Source organism: Merops nubicus, unplaced genomic scaffold, assembly GCF_000691845.1.
Source record: "Merops nubicus isolate BGI_N331 unplaced genomic scaffold, ASM69184v1 scaffold4105, whole genome shotgun sequence".
Taxonomy (NCBI): Eukaryota; Metazoa; Chordata; class Aves; order Coraciiformes; family Meropidae; genus Merops; species Merops nubicus.
This window is the reverse complement of record NW_008607469.1, coordinates 108,719-133,020: the sequence shown is the minus strand read 5'-3', so window position 1 is coordinate 133,020 and position 24,302 is coordinate 108,719. Positions and strand designations below refer to the sequence as shown.

The following is a 24,302-nucleotide window of genomic DNA, read 5'->3' as shown; positions in this document are numbered from 1 at the left end:
ACCCAGCAAAGAAGAGGCAGGATTTGGGCTGTCCTGCACGTTTCATGGTGAAATGCCATCTGGTGATATAGAGAACTCAACACAGTGATACTGAATCTCACAACTACATGGGACTGTTTTCCCTTCCTGACTTCCAGATTTTAACACCAATGTCTCCTATAACAGAAAATATGAAGGTTCTGATGCCTCCAGTGCCAGAAGTTTCTGCATTAAAAAATGAAACCTTGATATTCTTTGACAGACACAGAACCTAAATGACCCTCTCCCGTACCAGGAGACGGGCTCATTAGTGCAGTATGCATTGGCAGTTAAGCACCATGGAAGAGAAAAAGCTGGCCTTGCAGCCACAATGCATTCATTCATTACTTTGGTGCTCACGTCCTCTTCTGTACAGGACTTGCCCAGAAGCAGTTAAGGTATATACAGGCAGGTTTTTAAGCTGCAGCTTAAAATATTGGAAGAAGACTGAAAGCAATAAGGAGTTCAATGCAGCTCAGAAACTGTCTTGCATGATTACTCTGTCTTCAAAAACCAAGTCAGGCACAAAGGGAAATAAAAATAACCAAGGCTGGAGCTTTGGCTTCAAGAGAGGGGGGGGGAAAAAAACTCTGTGCCCTCTTTTCCAAGCACAAGTGAAAACCTACTTTAACTAAAAAGAGTGCTTGGCCCCATGCACTGTGCCGTACTGACACCAGCAACTGCAGTTTAATCAAAAAGCCTCTACTGGCAGAGCATGGCACCTTGATGGTACCTTTCCATTCACAAACATTTCCCCCTAAGAGGGATGAGTTTTTGTGTTAGCTTGCAGAGAGCCATCTTCCCTGCTGACGTAAAATCCTACAACTCCACTGCAGTCTGATGAGCTGTACTAGTAGTTACTCGCAGGGAGTCTGTCCTGAAATCTCTGGGTGTGAACCAGGGCACACTTAAAAAAGCATTTTCTCACTCTGTCACTCCCACCCCCATCCACCAATCTCCGGGACTAAATTACAAGAAAACTGACACTTCTCCATCATTCCCATTACTAAGTGATCTTAAATTACTCAAAAGACTGGTTAAGCTCCAGCCTTATTAATTCAAGCAGAAAGTGTGGAAGAGGGAAGACTGACAACAGACACAGCAATTCACTTCCTACATCCTAGCCAATATATACAAGGAGCCCATTTTCCAGAAACTGAACGGGTACGTCCCGTAAGTGAGCAGAGCCTTTGCAGACTCCATCACATGAAGAAGATTCATTTCAAAAGAGTGTCAATTAAGGAACAGTTGTGTGAAAGACTTAATGTGACCATGTAGATAAGTTACAAAGGGCTTCTCCCTCACTACAGAGCATCGATTTGTCTTCCTCTCCATATATACACACATATATACACAGACATACACGCACATACATTGATAGATGGATAGATATAAATACATGTGCGCACACGCAAACATGCACACACATATATATATATTTATATATATATATATCCTTTTCCAGTTCTTGGAGTGATTACAACTACTTTAGTCTACAAGGCATCCTAAGGGCACTTCCTGGCTCTAGCAATAAAGTCCATCATATTGTGGAGAGAAGTAAAGGGAATATCACTGAGGGAGAAGAACAGAACAGTTTCCTATCTTGTATAATATCATTTAACAGGTCGACACCTCTGAAAACTCTCATTGCTCTTTCTGAGCCCACATGATTTTCTCCCTGCATTCCAGGAGGGCAAATGTTCATCTTGTTCAATGGCTCTGTACAGAGGTGCCACTAGGTCATTTTCCCTTTTTGGTGCATAAGTAGTTGCTTCCAAATAGTTCGGACTGTATGATACAATATCCTACACATCATTTTTTGTTGGTTTGTTTAAAGGAAGATTAAAAGAGTTTTGCTTTTTTCTTCATGTCGTTGCGTCTCCAGAGGGGTAACTTGTCAAACTCCTGTATCGTCATGCCAAATATGTCTTGAAAAACTTCAGGTGCTAAGTGGCGCTTTAAAAAAAAAAAAAAAAAAAAGAGGAGAAAACAAAAAAAGGAGAAAAGGCAATGGTCAGTCAAAGGCAGAGACACAAAGGAGATAGGAGTGCCTTAGGGATTTCATGTCACTGTGTCACTGCAGGAACTAAGAGTGCTTTAGCAAGACGTATCCAAGTCCTCATGAACTCGGGTGCTCAGAGAACCAATAAAATCTTGTGATTTGTTAACTCTGAGAAGTTTACAAAGGGAATCCGGAGAACTATTTCAGTTGCTAAATAAGCAAGAGACTGAAAAATGGTGTGTCTGAAGTCATCCAACAAGCAGGGATAGACCAGAGAACACCACCAGCTCCTGCTCCCCCCTGTCCCAGGCTTTAGCAAGTCACCTCTGCTTACATGTGGGAGTTCAAAGAGACACTGGGTTTCAGGAGAGCTTTGCAGAAGGGCTGCAGGTTGACATGCTATGTGCAGACTTCTGAGAAGGAAGATGTCTGGCCAGACTGATTGTCCAGCACATTTCTCTAATGCAAATGTGCATAAGACAGCACCAAAAAGTCTTTCAAGTTACTTCTTGTTCAGCTAATTTAGACTGCACTGAATGGGGGAAACATCTCCCTGTGGCACTAATGTAACACAGTTGAATTCTGATTAGTGATCACATATCTACCAGTCTAAAAATGTCCATAAATGGTTACTTACCAAAATTTTTGTGGCCACTTCCATTCATCTCCACAGAGGATTAACTAACTACAAAAGACTTAAACAACCCAAGCCTTCCACTGGGCTGCTTAAGTTTTTCTGATCCACAAAGTTGTAAACAATTTTTATTTGTTGGCAGAGATTTACGCCCTCATATTTTTGGGTATCAGCCAGTCTTACTCACTCACAGGACTCGTGTATGAATTAAAGAAAGTTAGACTTCTGATCCTCAAGGATGGCTGATACTGACTCATAGCTAAGAGATGATCCATGATCAAAGTATTGCTCCATTCCAATATGGATCCTATGACTACAAAACTCTTCACCAATCTTGGGCTTTTTACCAATTAACAAGAATATAATCAATTGCATGAAAACTTAAGGGGTTTGTGAGAAGCTCAGTCCATGAGCAGGGCGACAGAGGTGTAGGACTCACAGCCCAGCACTGTTCATGGAGATGCAGCTGCTTCCTCCCCCATCTGACTCCTCCTTCCCTGCTCAGTGATGAGAAATCTCCCCAGTCTAACAAGGACCCACACTCCATTGTTTTGAGTACTCAATTGTTCAACAACAAACAACTTCAGCAGGAAAGAGCATTTAGGAACTTGCTTCTCTTACCTCCAGCCTGGTTCTGTCTACATCTTTTAGTATTTTATTTCGCCCTCTGTTGGTCACCATGAGCATTTCATATGGAAAAATCTGTTAACAATGTATAAAAGGGGGAAAAAAAGATGTATTTATATTCTAAAGCAGTAAGAACACAGCGTGTCTCATTTTCACAACCACACAAACATCAGTTTTCTTTTGCAAAGGAAACTACAGCTATTCCTCCTAGAGCTGCGTGAAAGACAAGTTAATCTGGACATAGCAAGGACTTGGTTAGTATCAAACTGCTTCATATTTTAGAGCCCCTTGTATGTCCTTGCCCAACCCACTGATCTGTATGGTGCATCTAATACATCAGCTGGCTTTGGTCAGACAGCCCTCTCTAGCCAATACACTTTTCCATCCATCCATGTATAAATTTATTAAGGTGAATGATTTGTCACTCGTTGGTTTAACCGATTGTTGCCGAAGTGTGGACAGCTCTAAGGAAACAAGCACTTAGTGGACTTTTAAAAGATGAAACAGATGAAAGTACATTAAAAAAGCAGCAATAAGCAAAATAAGCAAATTAATAAGCAAAGTATTCATTTGGGGGGGCCACTGCATTGAACAGAATTCCTCACATGATTTTCATTGCTGTTTTGGACAGTTAAAGAATTCAAACTACCTGCTGTGCTTGCTGGCTGTGCCATACATACGTGGATTAAGGAGATACTTTTGTAGACACAGGTGTCTTACACACTTTCATCTCCTTCAGAAGAGTGTGTCCAGCACATATCCCATTAACATTTTCCTTGACTACTCTTTTACATTGTAAAGAACATCCAGAACTTATACATATATGATTTTACTTTTGTTTTACATGTACAGGTTCTTTGTTTGAAGTAAAATGTTCACTGACAATGAGTCTCAAATCAGTCAAATCCAATAGAAACAATGTTGCTTAGAAAGGATTACAGAAAATCACGTGCCTTAAAGTGATTTTCTGGAATCATCTGTAGCAAGTAAAACTCTGCTTTAAGTTTTTTTTCCCTGTGCAGACAGTTCCATAAACGTCTGGAATGACTGAGGAGAGCTCATGTTCCATCTGATAGAGTCTCTCTATAGCACTTCTTGTTGCATGTCTCTGCCAACCAGCATTCCCAGTGAGATCTTTGTCCAGTGCCTGTGGAAGTCAATGAAGTTTTCCTGCAGACTTCAGTGGCAACTCGCTCAGTCTTTACTGCTATTTATGGGTCTTGTTTTACTTGCCCACTGGGAACAAGAGTGAGGCCGCCAAAACTCTCCTGGAGAGGTAGCTGAGCTATTATCAAAAACTATTAATTCAATTATTTTAAGATGAGGAGAAATTCAATTTAACCAACTTCTGTGCAGTACTAGGCAATTAAGTTCATTCCATTGTCAACAATTACCCCAATGAACTTGTCAGAAATATAATAAATAAGATTCAGGCATCAATGAACACACCACTGAGTTTATTGTAAGTAATAATAATTTAAATAACGTGTGCTTACATACCAATTGTAAGATATGACTCTTAGGAGATTCTGACATTGTCACAATTGTACAATTAGGTCTATACTTTGAATTACATTGTTTATGTTTGATACTGGAAACAGCTACCATATACAGCATTATAGGAAACTAAAATGTAACTTTTCATATTTAAACAGGCAGAGTTTGTCAAGATCTACAGTCATAAGTACATTTTATATTTAGATATTCACAACAAGGCATGTCTCAATCTGGGATGGCAGGATGCACAAATTCTGTCCTTTCTGGAGAACCATTTGGTAAGATTTGGTTTACTAATTCTCATGTGTTTCATGCTGACTTTGAGTTGGCTTCTTTTACTTTATCAGGTGTAAGTTATTGTTGGGCCATTGACATGAATAAAAATATTGCCAGTTCACACCTGCTGAGAGTCTGACATTACCTTTGTAAACATTAACAGAAAGTGACCTATTATTAAAATTCCCATAAATTTTATCAGTATTAATGCTGACAGAATTTGTCACCCAAAATAACATTCTAAATCAATGGGTGCATCAACAGCAGTGGTGGCTGTAAGTATTTCTAATACAGTGAAAGAGAGATCATTTGGAATAATAAGTAGTACCTCAGGAGCTGAGGTCCCCAGGGTCTTATTTATATAATATATAAAAACATTTGTTAATATACATCGCACTGGGGTATCAGCTTATAAAGCTAGGGTTATTGCCTTGTACAGTTTGTCTGGAGGTGACTCAGAAGCACAAGCAGTAATCTGGTTTGTAAAATGAGCTCCTCACTTAACTACAGAAATGCTGGTCCTTGTAACTTTGGCAAAATCACCATTTCTTGGAAGGTTCACCAACAATAAAGTTGTAAGATTTAAAACACAGTCTTGGCTGAATCCCATCTATATATTATTTTCAATTTTGACCTGGACGTCTTTAGACATAGCCTCTTTTTCCAATAAACCTCCTGAAGAATTTCATATATAGGAAATTCAGCACTAAAAGATATCAGGCTAACAGTGCTGAGAGCTAAAGAACAGATCCAGACAGACATGTAGGCATGTAACTTCCAATCTGAAGCAAAGATTCATGTATTTAATGAATTTTTAAATTAAGACAGCCTCAACAGTACTGACAGTGTGTTTTAAGCCACAATATTCTGCATCCCTTTTCCAAGCTAACAGATCTGAGACTTTCTTACAGTCTGGCCTGCTGTTTTGGCTAGTGAGAGCTTGACAGAGAACTAGCTACGGAACATCTTCAGGATCTTTGCTTTGTCTCTAGAAAAGCCTCTTTACCCCAAGAAGCACCCCTGGCTGCCCTCAGCCTGCCTGGGTACTAACACCTGCAACAGGCAAAGTCCAGAACAAAGGGAGAGGTTTGGCACATAAGGAGCAGGGACTGAGGTGAGGTAAAGAAGAACAAGGGAGCTAAGACATTTCCCGTATTTTATCTGCATTTCACAGTCAAATCTTCACTGCCTTGAAGGAAAGTGAATAACATCTGCACTTGCCTTTGGCTCCAACATGTTAGGCATAGATACTCCTCTGTCCATTCTCATTCCAGGGACATGACCATCCGGAAGGGACTGCATCAGATACAGGTACACATCAGACACACAGGTTACACACACAGAGGGAAAAGGCACTCAAGTAGCGGTGAAAACAAAGGTGAGTTTGCCCTGAGACTTCCTTCAAGTCTTAATATTTAGTCTTATCATCTAGATCATTGCTATGGCTACTGTTTGGAGAGGATCCTTTGATCCTCTCTGCCACCACAGCCTTCTGTCTCTGCTAAGGCTGACTGATGATAGCTGCCCACTGTGCCTAGCGACAGCACATCTTCGGTGGACCTGGGGACCTCCAGAGGGTGGTGGGCCCTCTCCCATCCCAGTGACTAAGCAGAGTTCTTCTCTGGACAAAAACATGGAAGCATTAATTCAGATCCACCCAACAATATACAAAACACTCCCACTCCTCTTGGCTTTCCTTCCTGTCACTTACTGTTTCAGCTGAAGGATCTTTTTTTTTTTTTTTTTGGTCTCCACAATGGGAAATTTTTACTATGAAAACAAACAGGGATAGGGTAGAAAGGTGCTGTTTGACACAAGCACTGCTCCTAACAAAATAATACTTTGAGCACAATACATGGACAACTCCTCTCTCCTCCCATAATCTTGTTCTCTTTCCAATCACCATGATTTTGATACACCATTAACAAAACCATCCAAGTAATTAAACCCTTCCTTAAAATGCCATTTCATATTTTATTTCTGCTGAGGAGCCAGCCAGATTCAAACCATTCTGGAAAAAGACCCTGCAGATAGGATTTGGAGTAACAGGGTTTATATTTGCAAGCACATCTCTTACTGGATCATCTCCAATGGCAACACTGTAGAAAACTACTGATCAGCCATCTTGTCTGGAGAGCAAATTCCAGGGTGAAAATGAGGAATTCAGTGCTCCTGGTATGGGAAAAAAACCTCCTCCAGAAGAGACTTTCTATATGTCTCTGAGGTCGGTACTAGAGAGGCTGGAAATAAAATACACTCTCAGCTGTCCAGAGAGGACTATTACAGATAACTCATATACCAACAGACAGTGGATTTTACAGAGCAAGTGACAGAACTGGTGTGAGCTGTCTCAATCCAGTTCTGGGGAGGTAACAAGGAGGAATCTGAGGCTGTGTCTGTTTTTTGTTGATGAGAATCTACATTAGTGATTATGCTTAAACATGCAGGAAAAATCAAAGCTATTGTCTTAAGAAACCCTTCCCTGTAGTAGAAATTCAGACTTCAACAAGAAAGTAGAAGCTTTTAGTTCTGTTGTCAGTTGATTGATGAAAACCCGTACTCTACCTGGAAATCTGGAAAGCAAAAGAGAAAACTCATCAGCTTTAGAGTATGGAAGAACAGGAATCAGTACTAAACTTCCAGAAAATCGTTGTGTCTTCTGGTCTGCCTGATCTTTTAAAAATCCCACCCAATTCTTAAAGGCCAGCAACCTTCCTAAAGAATCAAACACTCCCAAGTATTGCAGCCTTGAGCAATATTGAGGAGCCTTCTCATTTAGGAAAATCAAGTCACTTTGGAAGTATTAAGAGACACAAAACCACAAGGAAGAGAATAAAGAGCCAACCAGAATTTGAATGTGCGGAGCAGGATTCCTCTCCCCTAGCCTGTGCCATCAGGTAGCTGTGTAGACTGCTCTGCAGTCTGTACGAGACACAAGCACCAATACAAGATGCCTGATCATAGGGTATCTACGATAGTCAGGATCAATCTCCCTCTGGAGATAACTAGCCTCTCGCTCTCAGCTCAAACCTTTTCAAAATAATTTCAAAACATCTACTCTCAAAGTTTCATAACTTGCATAAATCCTAATTGTCAATTTTTATTCGGCAATGACTGATAAGACATCTAGCTCAAAGTCATAATGAAAGTCATGCACATAATGGGGATTAGAAGGCATTATACTCCTTTGTTCACTGTGACACATTCCTTCAGACTGTGCAGGGGATGGTAATTTTCAGAGAAAGAAAACACTATAGCAGAACTCAAATACATACTCCTGATAGCATACAGGTTACCTGCTTTCTGTTTGCACCAACGCTAAAGCAGTCCCTTGGCATAAAGATCAGCTCCATATAGCATATTTAGCAAAACAAACCCAAAGCAACAGGCATTTTCAGAGGTAATTGTTGAGTTTACTGGCAGAAGTTACAAGGTACTGAGCAAATACAAACTAATCATATCCACAACATTAAAATAAAACAGCAGACATGATCAAACACGATAACATGGTCAGTCATGAAGTGGCATGTAAAAAGGCTCCTCAGCCTTACCTCTAACACCACCACTCACATCCCCATAACTGTTGTACTGACCAAAATCTGTAGACACCGGCTGTAAGAGCAAAAGAGGGACATGCACATAAATGTTCATGACTTCACAAGCAGGTTGGTAAATGGGGAGAAATAAATTGCTTTACGCTTTTTATCCCCCCCTCGATTTTCACAACATTTCTTGCATGGCTTTCTTGCCTTTTTAACAATGTAGTGTAAGGGAAGCGAAATCAGGGTTTGTCTTACTTCAGATGGTCCTACAAGAAACCTTGGCCAAACTGAAAATCCAGTACAGTTAATATGGAAATAAATAAACAACATGGATAATTAAAGCAACCTTTTGCTTCTCAAATCATTATCTCCTTACCCTGTGAAGTCCATTTTTTCCATAGCCAGGGAGAGAAGAGGTTTTGGAGGCTGAACCATGTGCTGTTGAATGAGGAAGGGAAAAATCTTTTACTAGAAAAATCTCATGGAAACTCAAAACAAAGAACATGTGAGGAATCAACCAGCATAAAAAAACATAGTTAAAAGAGCTAAGCATACACATAACCAGCTGAGACACACTGACTTTAAGACACTAACATCTTGGCCCTAAACCTTCCATACATTCTGTAAGTTACATACAGCCATTTCATGCCATGGTGGCAGGTCATCAAGAAGGGACACTGATTTTTCCAGGCTCAAAATCAAAGTATTCTTTGCTGAGTAATGCTCAATGATCAGACAATAGAGCAAAATGACTTTTTAGACAATAGCTAAAGTACTGCTGTGTGTCTTATGGCAGGACCAAGATAAAGGAACAAGGAGAATCCAATTATTTGACTGGATAGGTTCCCTGTTAAGTCTCTCATGCAGGTCCATTCAATTCCACTCTCCTGAGTGGCACATGGTTTATATATAACTATATCTGCTGAATCTTTCCTAAATTTCCTTTCTGTCCTTTCTACTGCAACTCCCATTGCACTCATGCTCCCAGCTTCTGCTGCTGCACAAGCCAAGATCCATATGACCAGCACACACCATCCTCTCTGCATTCACATGCTTCAGCTCACCATTTCTTGCTACAAAGGAGAAAAGGCTTTTAGTTTTCATCCTGTAACAGTGTCATTGACAGATATTTTGGTGCTGACTTCCACGGGAGAAGGATCACAATGGGTAGTGCTGAGTGAATTTAAACCAGCTTGAGAATTTGGCATTCTGATCTGAGATTACAGTTATCCTGTACGTGATGTGACACTTCTGAGAGTGTGACATGATTCAACAGGGTTCTGTGACTCCTACCTTCATCTGAATCAAAGGTGAAGTAAGGTATCTGGGGGCACTCAACTTAGCATTTGCACTGACCTCAGATATTGCACAAGCAAGATAGGGACACTATGGAAATGTCAAGGGTATGTTTTCAAATACAGATAAAAAGATGGATAAGATTGTCACCAGAATGATCAGTAGCATCTCTACATTTAACACAGCTCCTTCAGACAAGACCCACCATATAAAAATGTAATTTTTGGTTGTTTAAGTGTAATTTTTAGCACAGAAGGACAGGGAATGCACAACTTGAGGCACTGTTGTTGCCAGCAATAAGCAGCTTTCGGAAAAGTACCATTGATTCCACAATAGGCAACTAATGACTGATTATCACTGCAAAGCAGGATGGACACATCTCCAATAAAGGAGTCCTCCAACCTGTGTTGAGGTGAATAAAAAAAAGAAATCTTAAGCTCTAAGTTAAGCAGGTAAACTCTGATCCTGTAAAAATACAGATAGTGAGGAAGAGCCACAGATGTTCTTTCCAAGACCATAAATAGATGAAACACTTACACAACAGGGAACACAAGGATATCTTAGTTTGCTTGGCAGCCACTCCAGTGGATGACTCCAAAGAGACTCATCTTGTCCCTCCTTGGCTCAAAGTACAGCTGCTGTGCTACTATGATTGGTGGATGAAGACAGTGAAATAAAACCCCCAAACCCTTCTCTGGAGATCCAAGAAAGCCACAGAGGTGTAACAAAATGTGCAATGAGGCCAAGAATCTAAGCCACCAGTTAACCAAAACTGACTTTTGTGCTTTTGCTCTGGAACAGAATACATCCCATCAAAATCTCAGCCAAGGCCAAAACACTGCCTGTGCTTGGAATTTGCAGCCTCACTGGTAAATGTTGCCCATTTTCTGTCCCTGCAAGGAGAGACTTAACAGTGACAGGAACCACCAGTTTAAGCAAAACGTGGTATTGTAATTTATAACCCAGCCTATGAGCCTGTGTGTGATGTGATAGTCAGTCAGTATTTTACCTCACTCTTTACCTATCTTGGAAAATCCCTCAAAACTGCCTAAAAATCCTTAACCTCATATTACTTCTAATTAGAAAACAGCCATGATGCTCCTACTCTTGCTAAAACCAGCTCATCAATTAGGCTGCTATTTTAGGGGAGGCCACATATACACATATCAAGTGGTCTTCCTTCTAGGAGACTGTTTGATATGCGTATTATGGGGTGTGCATCATTCACTGTTCACTATTAGCTTTATTGCCTACATGAATTACCTGGGGAATCGTAACGACTGGCAGAAAGGGCTGACCTATCACGACTCTCCTTTTCCATCTCTTCTTTCAATATCAATTGTCCCAGACCAGAGTTGAGCTATAGAGGGCAATTAAAAAAAATTATATCAATAAAATAAAGCCAATCAAGGCACCAGTAGACATTGCTTACAGCAACCAAAGGGGCACTTTTTGGATGGTGCTCACAAAGAGCATGAAGACAAGCTTATAACCACCTTCATGAGCTGCTCCTCCTGCAGCTGCCGGCGTCTCTGTAGCTCCTCATCATCTTCCTCTCTTCCACTTGATCTGCGTCTCATGTCAGCTCCTGCTTCCACAAAACCACAGTACAGAGAGAGCTCTGTCTATTAGTTCAACCCCAGCTTGAAGATTTCAATGCTAGCTCAAAGTAGTGGTCAGTTTGATTTACTGAATAAACAAAGCAGTATTTTCTTGCAGACTGAAAAGACTTTTTCAAAACTCACTCTTAATAAAACTCACTCAGGCATCCTGCCCTATGGCTCTCAGGCTTCTTATAAAATTAACAAGAAGTTAAACTGCACATCATTTCCAAACCAAGCAACAGTCCTGGATACAAAAGCCATGAATCAATGTAAGGGGAAAAAAGGAGCTCACGTCGCTAGTTCTGCAAACATGGGGTTTAACGGCACCAGTAACTGTCAGTGCCTAAAAACATAAAGTCTGATTTACATCTATACTTTTATCTTGACTTAGAAAAGCAGATCTGAATTAACATTTCAAATGGAAAATTAAACTACATTAATCTCCCAAATGGATGCTTATATTTGGAATAAACAAGGCATTCATTTTAGTCTAAAATGAAGGAAACTAATATGATCCACTGGATAAAGAAAAAATACATGGTCGTTCTACATTTTAGGTGTTCTACAGTTTAATTCACTACATTTTAGTGATTGATCTTCTATGATGCCTTCTTATTTCTGTCTAAAATACATCCATGAGTGCATCATTTTTATCTTTATAGTTTCCAAACAGTCTTGTTCAGTTTCTTAAGTCTAACAAAATCACCTGATAGCCAATATACAAAATAGTTTTACTGGAAACAATTAAACGTTGTTAACCACTGCGTAGGGACCGAGCTGAGAGCCAAAATTTCCAACAAAGGCTCCACCTCAGGCGTATGACATCATAACGCTGTCGTTATCACCAGCAGTATCAGGAGAGCTTCCAGTATGTAGATGTTATCACAGTCACTGTAATGTTTGTCAGGTTGCAATCCTATATATAATTAATTTTCAAAAAATTGCTGCTTCACGTGCAGCCCCTTTGACTGGTCACTGAGCTCTCCCATCCTGCATCTCCTCTCCCAGCACTTCTATGAAAATCCCACTGCGACGAAAACCATACACCACACAGAAACTTGAAACAGGCAACACCTCCAGTGTTTCAGACATGACTTCATAAATGAACAGGGCTAGATAGCTTATTTTACGCTATAGGGGTCAATAAAAATGAAGAGAGGAAAAACACAAACCAAAGTTTAAAAATGATGATGCACATGATTTAAAGAAAAGAAAACAAGGTGTCTGTAGTGCTACAACACAAAAAAAAAAAAATACAAAGTCTGTAGAAATTTCAAAATCAGAACTTTTTTAGTCCATTAATTGTTCCACTTCAATCATTGCTTCTTGCCATGTGGTTGGAAGCAACCATCTTTTCTGTGGAATATTTGCTATTATTTTAGGCATAAAAGATCAAATAGACAATAACTGAAAGAAGTCAGGCTTGTGTGACACACTTTTAAGCTACTGCACAAGAGTTCACGTGATTTGCCTATGTTAATATCCCTGTGATTAACTCCAAAGTCCTTTAGCAAAACCTTTTATAGTCAGCCCTGTTCAATAGCTTTAAATTCACAGACACACAGAAGTCTCACCAGCAGAACTGCACTTTGTGGTGAGCACGTGGAGTGGACACAATCTTCATTATATATTTTTTCAGCTCCAGTATTAATCTACAGGGGTTACCAGTACCTCTTAAGCTGCATCAGTTGTATCACTTATGTTTCGTACCTATGGCCGCAAGGGAGGGAGGACCTGGCCAGTGGTCAGTCTCAATCTTTGGTATCTCGTTGGGTGCTGGTGCATGAGCTGCTGGGAACTTGGAGGACTTGATGATATCCTTGGAGGACTTGCTCTGTGCTGCCAAAGCAGCTGCATCTAGATGGCAATCAGGGAACTTAGCTATGTAGTAATCTGTATCATTATAAAGGTCGTCCTTATTCTGCCAAAATTTTATACTTTACAAGTTCATTTTCAAAAGCAAACATTTTCATGTTTTGCTTTTCTAATAGTAATTTGAAGCAAAGTAATGTCTTTCTCTTGCCAACAGATTGAAATTAAACCTTCCTCTCCTCCCTCCCCCACCCCCAAACTAACCCCAAATCAGCTTTGGATTTTACCAACGTTGCACAGTGTTAGAATGATTAGGCAAGAGTGAGAAAATTCGGTCTAACAGTATTTTCCAGCATCTCTTAAGGACAGCTGATTATTAATGAAGATGAAACCAGATTTATGTACTGATCTGTCTTCCCTCTAGGGCAAGAAAACAAGTTCAGAGGAACAGCACTAATTTTAACTCTACTGATTTAATTTTAACTAATTTTAACTCTATTGATGCTAATTATTTCCCCTGTTTCTGTGAAAAGCTGCAAAACAAACAAAACAAGAAATCTGAAAGAAATGTTTATTTAACCAGTGGTTTTCTTCTGCTGCATGCCCTCACTTATTAGCATGCAGTAGCAGTAAAAGCAGATGTGAATTTATTAGCAAATACTAACCTCCATTCAGAGCAGCTTGGTAGAGAAAGGAACTTGCAATGAAATCAACTTCACCAAGAAGGTGAAGTCATCCACAAAAAATTCCAGCCTAAGCCAAAGTCTCTTAAAAGCATGTAAGGATGTGCATTATGGCTTTCACTTCTTGATATCAAAGCAAAAAAAGAATCCAATAGGATTCAGTTTGCATCATTAAAACCAGTCGTAACTACCTCTTCTCTTCAAACTGTTAGCTCAAATCACCTTCTCTTACATGATACTACTACATCAGAAGCAAGAATTCTGGACTTTATTCCTTCCACTGTTTTTTTTTAAACAGAAAGACACCAGGTAACATAGTGAAGGACTGTGTTCCTCATCCAGCATGTTCAGGGTAGTTTAGGAACATCAGTACTAGATATCATTGGAACTTTTGAGCATTTTATGATTAGGAAACTCTAAGCATAATCGCAGGTCTGGAGGAAGCTGGTCAGAGTTTACAAAAGCATGACTTCAAACAGTACTTACGGATTAGAATTGGTGATGTCAGTGGTTAAACATTCGCATGTTAATGGGAGGTGAGGAGATACATTAAAACCATAAAAATAAACAAAAATAATGTTAAGACATTTTCCAAAATGAACATATGGTTTGAAACTTAAAAAAGAAAAGAGGTATAAACCCCGGTGTGATACCACAGCAGTGTTATTTGGAATGCTCGCTCCTGGCTACAACGGACTTCATGGGCTCTCCTGATCATCTCAGCTCATTGGCTCTCAGTCTACCTAAACCCTGCAGCAGTGTCCATTTGCTGCTTAACCCTGAATACATTTCATTAGCGAAAGGGTCTGCACAGGGTTGCAAACTCAAGAGTCTCTAAAAAGCAGAGTCATCCACCTTTCACTAGATTACCTAAAAATCATCTCCTAGTCAAAGCTTTCCTTGGCTTTCAAACAGCAGAAGGGAAGAGTGAACGCACTTGGTTATAACCAGGACCTTGCTCTGCAGCACTAAGGACTGACAGGGCAGTGGGCTTCTGCCAGCATTGTTATTTCAGACTCAATACACCACTGTCTACACTGAAAAGGTTAGAGCACTGATCTTTTCTAACAGCACTAACACTGCTGTCCAACTCAGAATCCAAACACCTGGAAAAACAAGTACAGCCTACTACCTGAGCTGTACCACAGGGCCTGGGTATCAAATTAGCCTTGCCAGGGATAAGTCACCTATGTTATCTTCAATAACGTCTGATAACGTCTCCATCTTTGCTGTTGAAAGAAACAATTGTACTTTGTTTAAAGTAAGGATATTCCATGAAATTCCTGTCAGAGAACAGTCTGTTGTTAATCCATTTTAACCTGATTAGTACCTGTATTCTGAAAATAGAAACTTAAGTGAAATACAGGAATGCGTCATAATGCTACAGAGACAGCAAAATCTTAGTTAATGGCAATTTTGCCATTGATATCAATGTGGCCAAGAGTTAAACCATATGATCCAAATGAAACAACATGCTTCAAAACATAATCACTTAGCAGGACATGCAATAACAGCTGTTACAAGCTTGCACTACTGATTTCCTTTATGCTTACAAAGTAAAAACTGAATGCTTTTCTCTAGTTTGCATGCCTTTTAATTTAGTTGACACCCTAGTTTTGAAATAAAAAAGGAAAGATCATTTACCATGTTGCTTGTAGATGGGTGGTTTTCTGTAAATGTTGACACCTTGATCTGTGAAATTGAGAAAGAGAAAAATGAGAATATGAAAACTGCTTTGGTTGTAGATAAGGATAACTCCAACACTAGTAGACAGACCAAATCAAGGATGTAGCACAAGAAAAAGCCAGAAAGCTATTTCTAGTATTATGTAAAATCAGATTATTTAAAGAAAAGAAAACATAAGAACAAGTGAAAAGTCAAAGACATGTGGTATGAAGTCCTTTGGAGCTGATTCTGTAACATGTGGATGCATCCAAGTCATGAACCATTAATTTTAAACATACAGATTAACAGTGGGATAAAAGTTAGAGAAGAAATGTAAACAAGCAAGACATTTTAATGGTGAACAAGTCATTTGGGGGAGAACTACCCCAAATAACTTTTGTGGAAAATTGCTCAATTTTCTTTCCAACTGACTGGCTGATTGAACAGAGAAGAATGCAGCGAGCCTACAGTTTACTTCAAAATCCAGAGAACAACCCATCTACCTAATACACTGTTTTGAACACTCAACAACAGCCACGCTTCAGTGAGTCAAAGGGATGTTTTATGTAGTGTTAACTGATCCACTACTAATTCTCAAACCACAAGGACAGATTTTATTTCTTTTTTTTGTATTTTTTTTTAATGTAAGGCCCACCATATTCAACATTATCAATGCAAATCAGAAGAAAAAAACACTTCCCAGAACTCCAATGCAGTGAATCTACAGCATGTCTAAAAGATACAATATTTTAACCAATAATAATCTAAGACAGGAACCAGTTTGTTCTAAACTACCTTCCCACCCAAGCCAACGCTTCAGGTATTTGGCACAGCTACAAATAGAAAAATTAATCCCAAATCAGTGCTACAGTGCAAAAATCTGCCCAAATCTCATTAGAAGATCAAAACGAACTACTGGGAACTAGAAAACTAAGAAACCCATTTTGCAACTTGCAACTTCACACTGCCTGAATAAAGTTTTCAGTTCCATTAGCATGAAAGATGAAAAAGCACTTTAGAAAGACACGCGGTGTATCGCAGGTCCAATTAAAGTGCTACGGGAGACAACTTCACCTTTGGCATTGAGGAAACAGAGGCAAATCTTAGTCTGCAGAACCCTACACCCTTGACTACACAGGCAAATGCACTGCACACAGACACTGAGGTATTTCATTCCTGTTAGTGATCTGTTATGGCTACTTGACCAGCAAACAGGTATAAACATTAGGAGGGAAGTCATGCAGCACGTCTGCGCACATCTGTACCAGAAAGCTACCAGGAGGCCAGGAACAGAGCTCCTTCTGTGGCTGCTCTGGGCCAGCTGGAGAGGACAGCTCTCCCACCATGCTAGGGACGATTACTCAGAGCTATTCATGCAAGTGTGCTTTAGCTTACGCAAGTCAAACTGAGCCAGGTTAGCTGAAGCAGTTAACCAGCCTACCTTCGCCAGGCCAGGTCACACTGACTGCAAGGGAACTTCCCACCAACAGTTTACCTGCCAGATCCGAGGCAAGGAGGAAGGGCAGTAACCTCTGGCAGTGCAAAAGTATACTAGACTGAAGGGGACCTGAAGAATAACTGGGTACAATAAGGCTTTCAGCTAGCACTAATGCAGTCAGAAGATACTTGTCCACTACTCTAAGGACATACACCCTCATCTTATCAAACCCAACACAGATGATCTTCTCAGAAACTGGAAGAACAGTGTAGCTCACTTCAAAACAAAGTCTGCCCTTTAAACAGGACATCCTGAGGCATACATATCCTTGTGGATCTGCAGGTCTCTCTGAGGACATCAAGCCATTGCATAAAACACAGAAAGAAAAATCCTCACTGGCTTTAAAAAAACAAAGGGAACCCTAAACTAGAAATATTGAGTTCAAGACTGAAACAAGCCACAAAAATCTGAATGAACAACATGCATAATGGCTCACTGGTCAACTCTTTTCTTCAAGTGAATAAAAACCCAACTCCTCCAAAGAAAACTGAGTTACGCCAGTGCTCAGCTGTTGCAACTGGGAGAAAAATCAAGCCCTACACACAGCTCATATCCAGCTCACAGGCCATCAACAAACCCTGAACCAAGGCACCCTAACAGTGAAACGCTGCCCAACAGAATAGGGAAAAATCACCGTGAACATCCTTTCCCCCCCCAGTTTCTAATTTCTAACGCACTGCTCCTCTCAGCAATCCCAGGAGCAGTTCCAACCTCTGAGAGTGCACCCCATGGTAAACAGTGTGGAAAGATGGAGACAAGACAAAGGTTACAAAGGCTACATTCTACACTGTGACAGGACACCGAGACACACACAGTGCCAGCTCCTACCTGGAACATGGAAATGTTTAGGGGCCTGAGCGTAAGTTGGAGTGAGAGGGCGGCTGTCGGGCCGGAAGGGGACAGGGGAGTTCCGACCGCTGGACGGCTCATTGCCTCCAATGAAAGAATGGAGAAAACAAAATGAGAAAAGGGAGAGCAATAAAAAAAAAAAAAAAAAAAAGAAAAAAAAGCAAGCCCAATCGAACCCAAACAAAACTGGTGGAATCAAAACCTCCAGGGAGAGAAAAGAAGTGGAACCAAAAATATAAATACAAACAATAACGAGAACTGGCAGCCCTGGTGACTTCTTTTTTTTTTTTTCCCCCTGATATTCCTGCAGAGACAAAAATTCATATTCAGGCTGGAGTTGAGGTTTGAGCAGCTCAGACTCATTCTGACGGCATGCAGGTAGGAGCTGGGTGCTCATAGCTGGTGACTAGATGGGCAGCATGGAAAAGAAGAATGGAAGGTTACTTGGCAATGATTTAGTATGGAGATTCATATTCAGAGTTAAAAGTCGCAGACACAGAGCATAGTAGTTGAGATGCAAACCCAAATTAAACCAACTCCCAAGCAGACAGAAGCAGGTGCTGGCAGTTACTACAGTTCCCTAAAGCAAAAGCATAGAAAAGCTAGAGATGGAAAATAGCTGGGTCACTTGGCCTCTATCAAAAGGCCTGACTGTGCCTTACACCCTCTTTCACCGGTTCAGCTCTCTGGTATGAAATTTTTGACAAAGCAAAATAATTTGTAAAGCAATGTAATGTAATGGCTGCGCCCATATCGTTGGTGCCATCCTAAGTCTGGGTCAATGTCAAATTTGGCTCTCATGACAATACTTTACCACTGATGATTTAGCAAATCTGAATCTAATGCAGAAAATTAAGCTACATTTTGCACGCACAGTTTGTTCCATTTGTAGGATTACTCTTACCAAGACCTCTTCTTTGCCTCCTAACAACCCACCACAGCAACAGCCCTGTTCCCACATCTGTCAGAGCAAGAGGGCTGTTGCAGACCCACACTGGTTAATCCTCAAGTATCAACACTTAACAGCCAGATATCCAAACACACGACTGTGTGTGTACCACAGAAGAATGCTGCTGCCTTTTACTTTGTGCCATTCTTCACACTAGTGTGCACTCTCACGAGCAAAAACTGTCCACATGGGTCCTTATTTTACATGGGTGTGGGTGACCACAATAAGGAAAAGTGGTCAAACCCCCTGTTTTCCAGGTGTGCACAAGGGCTTAAAAGAATGTAGAAAGCTGACTGTTAATCAGGTAGATTAAAAACCAAGGAGAGGGGACAAGTACAGGAGGGCTATAAAGCACAACAAAAAACCAGCTCCAGGTCTCCTTTCAGCTACACGTTTCCTATGTCCCTTTAGAGGCCCTGAAACCTTGGGCTCAGCACACGTCTTATATATTTGAGGCTGAGGGGTGAGTGAGGGGGAAGGAAGACGGATGTTTACTTTATAAAAAAGCTTTTCTTTCAGTCCTCTGCCAATCTAAAAGGCACCAAAATGGAGGGAAAAAAAAAAGCTCTAACTCTGAAAAGCAGAATGAACAATCAGTTAAAACAATACTCTCATATCTTAATCTATGGTCCCTTACTTGGCAATCCAAGTATTGTGTTCTACTTATCCAGCCTCTGAGATACTGTGATGGTGAAACACCTAATTTGCTTAAGCTGTTCTTACTTACATCTTTTGTTTCTATTGAGAAATTATGAGGTACTTTTCAGCAAAATCGTTTTATAGGAGAAAAAAAAATCAATACTGAGATGGACTCAAGATATAGTTACTTTAAAATTGATAACCTTTATGGAGATACGTTATTCTGCCTTTCTGCTACCATTAGCACTCAGTATATTCAATGAAAGAGAAGAACCCAAAGAAATTTCTTGACCTATGGACTTATCACAACAGAGGAGTCACAAGCACAGTTTACCTGTTGGGAAAGAGTAGTTAAAATGTGGGCATGTCCAATTTACAATGCCTCTGTCGCCAACACTACAGAGATAGGTAAGAAGCCCTTCATAAAACCCCTCTATCTCAACTAGACACAACTAAGCATGCTCACATCCATAAATATATGCTGGCTAATCCTGTATCTGGTACACAGATAATTTGTTTAGAGAGAACTGATAATGTTGTACAATGCATTATGCATTATACAGTACCAGGCAGATAATTAGTGTGGTATCATCCTGCATGTGTTGCTTTATAGATGTCTCTGTTGGTTCATACTTCCTGGGGTTCCTGTGCAGTCTCTCTCTTCATAACGACTCCTTCTAGTAGTGACAAATGACTCTCCTTACACTCTCTAGGATGGCAGCCTCATTACCTCCAGCCACTGCAGGAGGGAATGGCACATCTATTTAGATTCTCATTAGATCATCCCTGAGGAGCCCACTCTCATAACAAGGCTTAAGTGCTTCAGATGCAGCTGTAAAATCACCCAGAGCTTATGAAAGCAGTGCCAACACCTGTGGAATGTGCAGATGCACACAAGGAAGCTGAGCTGCCAGCCTGCCTCTACCTGCCTCCCAGGGCCTCCTGGTTGGCCTGCTTGCAGCTCTACATAAACGCAGAGGCTCTGCACGGTCTGATTTTGAGTTCCTTGCTGTACCTGCACGGGGAAGTCTCTTCTATTATAAGATATGCCATAACTAGTGTAACTCCACAAGGCAACAAGAGCACTCCAGTTCACCAACACTGCAGGAAAAACTAACTCCCACTCCCCTGGCACGAGGCTGAACACGTGCGTGTGTAGGTAGGCGGGGGATGTTAAGAGATAACAGAGTAAGATTAATAGAAAAATCAATCACTTGAGCACAGCAGCCTCAGAAGTGAAATTCAGAGGCTTTTTTTTCTTTCATTGTTTGCTCCATCAGGTAGTTCTCATTTTCTATACCTCGATTTGTTAAGCAGGTTCCCCTAGCAGTCAGAACATAATTGCTTGCCTACGCACAGCACAGTGTAATGCAGGTTCCTGCTGCTTTCTGAAGTGTTCACCACTGGGCTCACAGTGTGACTCACAAGCTAAGTTGACAGAATCTGGCAAAAAAAAAACGTATGCAACCAACACTGAGCCTTCTGTCAACTTGCAACCAACACTGAGCCTTCTATCAACTTGCAGTTTAGTCGCTCTACTTCTGAATAGACACAAGAAAAAGAGCTCAACAGCCCCTGAAATCCTAAGTTCTACCCAGGTTTTGTAAACCTATCATTAATCATCTTGTCCAGATGTGTAGCCCTTATTTCCTGCACAAAACTGGAAGTTATGAAACAGCCAAAGTATGTCTGTTTTCCAAAGCAGAGCTTTCAGCTGCATCCACAGACCCCTGGAAAAAGCTATCACACACAGACAACATTTGATTTCAGAGACCTGACCCAGAGGAAAAAAAGCAGCAACCTGTGAAAATTGAGGCCCAAATTCACTATGAAAGTGGGTAGATTCCTTATGGGAAGGTCTGTGAGCAGAGGAATACATGTTACTTTGGAGCTCTTTTTATGCAGACATCTAATGGGGGCTTTGCAATATTCTTGAACGCCTCTGAAAAATTCTAGGCATGTGAGATGAAATCCTGGCTCTCAATGAGAGTTTTGTCCAATTTCAGTAGGGTCAGGGTTTCTTTCATTCATTGACTTGTTTGATTCTTTCATAGCAAAGACAGTGCTTTATTGAGACAAGACTAAATTCAGTGGAGACTCCAAATGAGGTTAAGTGAAATCTAAGCTGATGAATATTACACCCTCTTCCAGCTTGTTCAACATACATATTACATCAAACTCTTTAAGATTTTCTGAGGGATATTTAGCCCTCTCACTCCTCAAAGTTTTTTACATTTGGCCTTGTTTACAACACTTGAGCATTATGTTCCTTTAAGCATTATATTGTATGAAAATGCACTGAAAGTGGTCTAAATATCTACTTTTCTGTCTTGATGGCACAAAATAACACAGGCATAATGTGTTGTATGCCACTTTCATTATCATTATGCTGTTTGGAAATTATGCTTCTTTATCAGTGTAGTTTTGACATGATCCAGATTCTCTGATTCCTAAAGGAAAAAAACCCAAAACTATAGCTGTATGAAATCTTCCTTACAAACTTATACCAAGTTCACTTTCCTGCTAAAAGTACAAGTGGCTTTGAGAAAGGCTGGCCAAGTAAAAAGGAGATAACATTTTACCTCTTCTGTGAATCACTGCAAATGTATATACCACATCTACCAAACCCCAGACAGTGCTAGAGTTCTCATTTCAGCTATACTCACAAGGATCTAATTCCCTAGTAAACACAGAAATGCTACTCTCAAGGTAAAATAATGCAGTTCTTTAAATTTTGAAAACAGATGCCTAGAATAGCCCAGGCAAATCCCTCTGGATAAGAATATCAGAGTATTGCATTAGATGCAGCCAGTGCCAGAATAACCTTCCTTTTCTGCAGCACAGATGTGAAAAGGGAGAACCTGGACACACATGGTGTGCAAAGAGGACAAATGAAGAACCATGTGGGAAACCCAGATTAACCTCACCGGTTGATAACAAAGGATCTATTTATGAACATGAAGTGGTGAAGAGGACAGACAATATAGTGCAACTGGACTTCACTCAACACCTGCTCAAATGTTAATAAAAAAACCCCAACACACAACCCTTCTGAATTACATACTGGGCAAGCTATATTAGCTCTTCCTATGAAAACACTTACACCTAGATGTTGTAATAGTAGAGAGGTTTATTATGAGTCCCTATCATGTTGTCTGTCTTTAAGTGCATGTGTACTGTTAGTACATATATGCATAAATACACTACGTGTGTTTCCAGAGTATGTTCCATCATATTCCTTTTACAGGACAAGCCAGAGTTTGCTCTGACTTAGGGAACTTTATGAACATTTTTTCATCTAATGTTTTGTGAGCACTTTGTTGATCACTTAACATGCTGGAAAAATCACAAAAAGTCTTCAAGCCTTTTGACCTTTTGTACTTTTCAGTATTTTGTAGTCACGGGAAGACAAAAACTTTTCCTAAGCTGTTTCAATAGCTACTTATCTTCACCTTAAATGAGCCACAGAAATAATGATGATTTTTATCTAATTTAAATGTAAGGTAGGGTCTCATTGTATCTTTGCCTGCTATATGGGAGAACTTTCTGTTACCACACAGGTTCATAGCCACTGAACAGATCACTACCAAATCTTTCCATTTGATAGAGTTAATATGTTAACAGCAATAACGTTTTCACTATGAGATCTGGAATTATTTGATGGTCCTTCTCTGAAGCTTCTGCAGTGCTGCTGATGTCACTCATCCTCCTGGAACGGCAGACCTACCAATTCAATTCCCTGTAAACCTTACTTAAGTACCTAACATCTCTACTTAGCTCTTTTAGCTGCAGGATCTCTTTCTGCTGTCCCATCCACCCATCCTAACATCCACTGGAACAGTCAATCCCTTGTCAGAGCCACTGGATTTCCCAGCATGTGCATATGGACAACATTTGGAAGCATGGCTTATGTTTGGCTACAGTGTTCACTAAGAAAACTGTCACTTATGTCCCTTATTGACTGCTACTCTCCCAGTCTGCATGTCATTAGGGCACTCTGCAATACTGTTTCATGTCTGCTTACAGAAAGTTATCAAAAATATTTCACATTACAAAACGGTGTACATTTTATAAACGTGTGAGTCTGGCTCAGTGCCCTGAGGGAACTCAGCTTGCAGTGTTGAACTGAAACACAAAAGTGTATTTTTTTTTAAGGAATCACCTTCCTACACAGGGAGAAGAAACAAAAAGAAATAAAACCCATGCAGATATTTGAAGCACGTTAATTTAAGCATGAAACTCAAGTGACCTTCAGAAGGTGCTTCTTTCTCTCAGCCAGCTATTAAGAGACTACTCTTGATTCAGCCATGTGAATTACATGACGTGGGTACTTGCCACTTGCCCCTTTTCAAACTTACCACATCCTTGGACAGTGTACACTGTCACAGCAGTATGAACTTGAGCTTTCAGGAGCTTGGACAAGTTATAACACACAAATCCTATCCAGGACTAAGACCTTTATGTAAAATTTTTATAAAATTGTGGATTCTTACAATGTCTTACGTGACGAATCTGATAAGAATCACCCCCGCCCCTTTGTTTACGGTGCTTGTAATCCCACTTGGCCTTTTGTACCTGAAGCTGAGATACATACCTAAGCTACAAACCAGGTAATTCTCTGAAATCTGAAAATAATTGGCACGAATTTCCAATAGTTCTTCTGATTTATCTGTTGAAGAAGCTAATATCTCCACAGAAAAAGAATGAAAAT

At 40.3% G+C, this 24,302-nt stretch overlaps 1 protein-coding gene across 1 annotated transcript in view; it reads right to left on the bottom strand.

Moving 5' to 3' along the window:
• Positions 1–1,338: 1,338 nt before the first annotated feature.
• Positions 1,339–24,302, bottom strand: part of ABLIM1 (actin binding LIM protein 1) — a 129,627-nt gene continuing 106,663 nt past the window's right edge. Inside the window, exons 14-24 of the mRNA XM_008939934.1 lie at positions 17,983–18,087; positions 15,636–15,683; positions 13,207–13,353; positions 11,389–11,480; positions 11,147–11,252; positions 8,973–9,022; positions 8,606–8,666; positions 7,620–7,627; positions 6,276–6,350; positions 3,276–3,356; positions 1,339–1,974 (exon numbers count right to left, since the gene is read on the bottom strand). Of these exons, the coding sequence (XP_008938182.1) occupies positions 1,861–1,974; positions 3,276–3,356; positions 6,276–6,350; positions 7,620–7,627; positions 8,606–8,666; positions 8,973–9,022; positions 11,147–11,252; positions 11,389–11,480; positions 13,207–13,353; positions 15,636–15,683; positions 17,983–18,087 (887 nt within the window). The 3' untranslated portion in view covers positions 1,339–1,860. The remainder of the gene's footprint in view (positions 1,975–3,275; positions 3,357–6,275; positions 6,351–7,619; positions 7,628–8,605; positions 8,667–8,972; positions 9,023–11,146; positions 11,253–11,388; positions 11,481–13,206; positions 13,354–15,635; positions 15,684–17,982; positions 18,088–24,302) is intronic.